This window comes from Opisthocomus hoazin, chromosome 32 (assembly GCF_030867145.1).
Source record: "Opisthocomus hoazin isolate bOpiHoa1 chromosome 32, bOpiHoa1.hap1, whole genome shotgun sequence".
NCBI classification, from domain to species: domain Eukaryota; kingdom Metazoa; phylum Chordata; class Aves; order Opisthocomiformes; family Opisthocomidae; genus Opisthocomus; species Opisthocomus hoazin.
In genome coordinates, this window is record NC_134445.1 from 4,398,595 (window position 1) to 4,401,301 (window position 2,707).

Below are 2,707 nucleotides of genomic sequence, written 5' to 3' on the forward strand. Positions count from 1 at the left end.
CCCCGGCAGTGGGGGGTCTGGGGACGCCCTTGGGGCTCAGGGGGGTGCCTACACCCCCTCCGCCGGGCAGCAGAGAGCCCCCACCCCTGGCCCCTGAGGATGGGGGTCTCCCCCCCCTGGGGTGGGCAGCAGCCCCCCCCACCCTTTCAGCTTCCCCAGGGTCAACCTGGACCCCCCCAGGACCAGCAAGGGCCTGGGGGCCTCTCCAGTCACCCCAACCCCTGGGAGCCCCCGGGCCCCCCCCAGCCCTGCCCAGGAGCCCCCCGACCCCCCCCCCAGCCCCCTCAGAGGCGCGGAGCCGGGCTCGGTGCGGGATCCTTTATTGAGGCCGCAGAGGGGGGGTCCAGGGGGGCTCCACCGGGCCGGAGCCTCCTCACATGGGCTTGGGGGGGGGGCCGGGGGGCAGCACCCTGCGGGGGGGAGGAGAGGCGTCAGCGCGGGGCGGGGGGTGCCGCTCCCCGGGCCCCCCTCCCCCCCGGTACGTACGGCGGGGCGGAAGCGCGGCGGGGGGGTGCGGTCCTTGCGGGCCTCGCGCGAGCGGTTCCGGACCACCTTGCTGTGGATGGCGCAGCTGACGCAGTAGTGGAGCTTCACGTACAGCTTGGGCAGCACGTAGGCTGGGGGGGGGGGTTAGGGGGGGCACAGCACCCCCTCCCCCGCCCCTGGAGACCCCCCAGCCTTCTGCACCTCCCTCAGCCCCCCCCCCCACCTCACTGTTCCTGCAGCCCCTGGAGCCACCCCCCCGGCCTCCTGCCACTCTGCTGTCCCCCAAGACACCCCTGCCACTGCAGCCCCCACCCCACGGCCTCCCACAGCCCCCCCAGGCCTGCTGTCCTTCATGCCCCCCCCTCCCCCTGCAGCCCCCCTCAATTCCTCCATCCATGCAACCCCCCTTGACTTACCCTAGGCCTCCCCCCCCCCTCTGTGCCCTGCAGTCCCCCAACCCCCATCCGGCCTCCCGCAGCCCCCAGAGCCCCCCCCAGCCCCGCCCCCCCCCCCAACCTGCTGTCACCCTGCTGTCCCCCGAAACCCTCTCCGCTCCTGCAGCCCCTCCCACTCACCCTGCCCCCCCCTCCCCTCCCGCGGTCCCCCGACCCCCGCCCGGCCTCCTGCAGCCCCCAGAGCCCCCCCATTCTCACCGCCCCTGCAGACCCCCAGCCACCCCCCCAGCCTGCTGCCACCCTGCTGTCCTCCGAAACCCCCTCCGCCCCTGCAGCCCCCCCCCAGCCCTGCAGTCCCCCGACCCCCGCAGCCCCCAGAGCCCCCCCATTGCCCCCCAGCCTCACCGCCCCTGCAGCCCCCCAGCCACCTCTCCCCTCCCGGCCTGCTGCCCCCCTGCAGCCCCCCCCGGCCCCCTCCGCCCCTGCGGCCCCCCCCACCCCCTGCAGCCCCCCCCGGCCCCCCTCACAGTCGAAGACGCTGGCCTCCGAGATGTCGCGCACGGCCGCCGCCTCCACGATGTTCCTGATCACGAACTTCTTGATGGCCTTGTCCTTGGGCACGCAGCGCGCGCAGTTGGTGCAGCGGATCGGCTGCACGTGCCCGCGGCCCTTCTTGGCGCGCCCGTTGTTCCGCCGCTTCTTCGTCTGGGGGGGGGGGGGGGCGGGGGGTGTGAGCGGGGACGCCCCCAGCCCACCCATCCCCCACCCCCCCCGGCCAGCCCGGCCCCGCCCGCTGCCATCCCGAGCCCCCCGGGACCCCCCGAGCCCCCCCCGCTGCACCCCGGGACTCCCCCCCCCGCGCCGCGCGCACCATCTCTCCTCGCGGGAGCCGGAAGCCGGAAGAGGCCCCGGCCGCCCGCCGCCGCCTTTATGTACCCGCGCTCCGCCGCCCCGCCCCCCGCCCCGCCCCCCCGGGACCCGCCGCCCCCCCGCAGCGGCTCCGCCGGAGGGGGGGACGGGGGGGGACACACACGAGGCGGGGGGCGGCGGCGGCGGCGGGGAGGGAGGGGAAGGGGGAGGGGAAGGGGGGAGGGGGCGACGCGGGACTACTTTTCCTCCCCGCCGCGGCGGAGGGGTCCGCGCCGCGCGGGGTGCGAGGACGACGCGCGCTGCGTCTGTCGTCATCGCCGCGCGCCGCCGCGGGGGCCGCCGGGAGATGTAGTCCTGCGGCGCGCTGGGGGCTGGCGGGGAGCCCGCACGTCCGTCCCACCCCCCACCCCCAAGCCCTGGAGGAGACCCCCAGCGCCCCGCCCCCACCCCGGGGGTCCCCAGCGCCCCGCCCCTCCCCCCAGCGCCCCGATTCTGGGGGACCCCCCCGTGTGTGTCCCCCAAACCCCCACTCGGGGGAAGCCAACGCCCCCCCCCCCCGTGTCCTCCCTCCCGAGGGTCCCCCCCCGTGTGTCCCCCCCAAACCCCCAACTCGGGGGAAGCCAACGCCCCCCCTGGGGCCTCCCTCCACGAGGGGACCCCCCCCGTGTGTGTCCCCCAACCCCCGACTCGGGGGAGCCCCCCCAAGCCCACGGAAGGGAGGCGGGGGGGGGGCCGTTAAATTACTCCGGTTTATTCATAACAGACCCTCAGCCAGTACAGTACAAAACTTACAGTAGTGATCTCGTTACACAAATCGCTAATTACAATATCTTACAGGTACAAAAGCCGGGGGGGGGTGGGGGGGCCGCTCCGACCCCCCGCGCCCGGGTGGGACGGGGACACAGCAAACCCAGTAACGACAGACAGACCGGGGGGGGGAGGGGGGGGTATTGCAC

General features: G+C 75.8%; 1 protein-coding gene across 1 annotated transcript; it reads right to left on the reverse strand.

The window, feature by feature from the left end:
• Positions 1-284: 284 nt before the first annotated feature.
• Positions 285-1,855, reverse strand: RPS26 (ribosomal protein S26). Its single transcript, XM_075445728.1, has 4 exons — positions 1,753-1,855; positions 1,409-1,586; positions 487-617; positions 285-410 (listed from the first exon to the last, which is right to left on the reverse strand). The coding sequence occupies exons 1-4, from the start codon at positions 1,753-1,755 to the stop codon at positions 285-287; spliced, it is 438 nt and encodes a 145-aa protein (XP_075301843.1). The 5' UTR covers positions 1,756-1,855.
• Between the last annotated feature and the right edge of the window lie 852 nt (positions 1,856-2,707).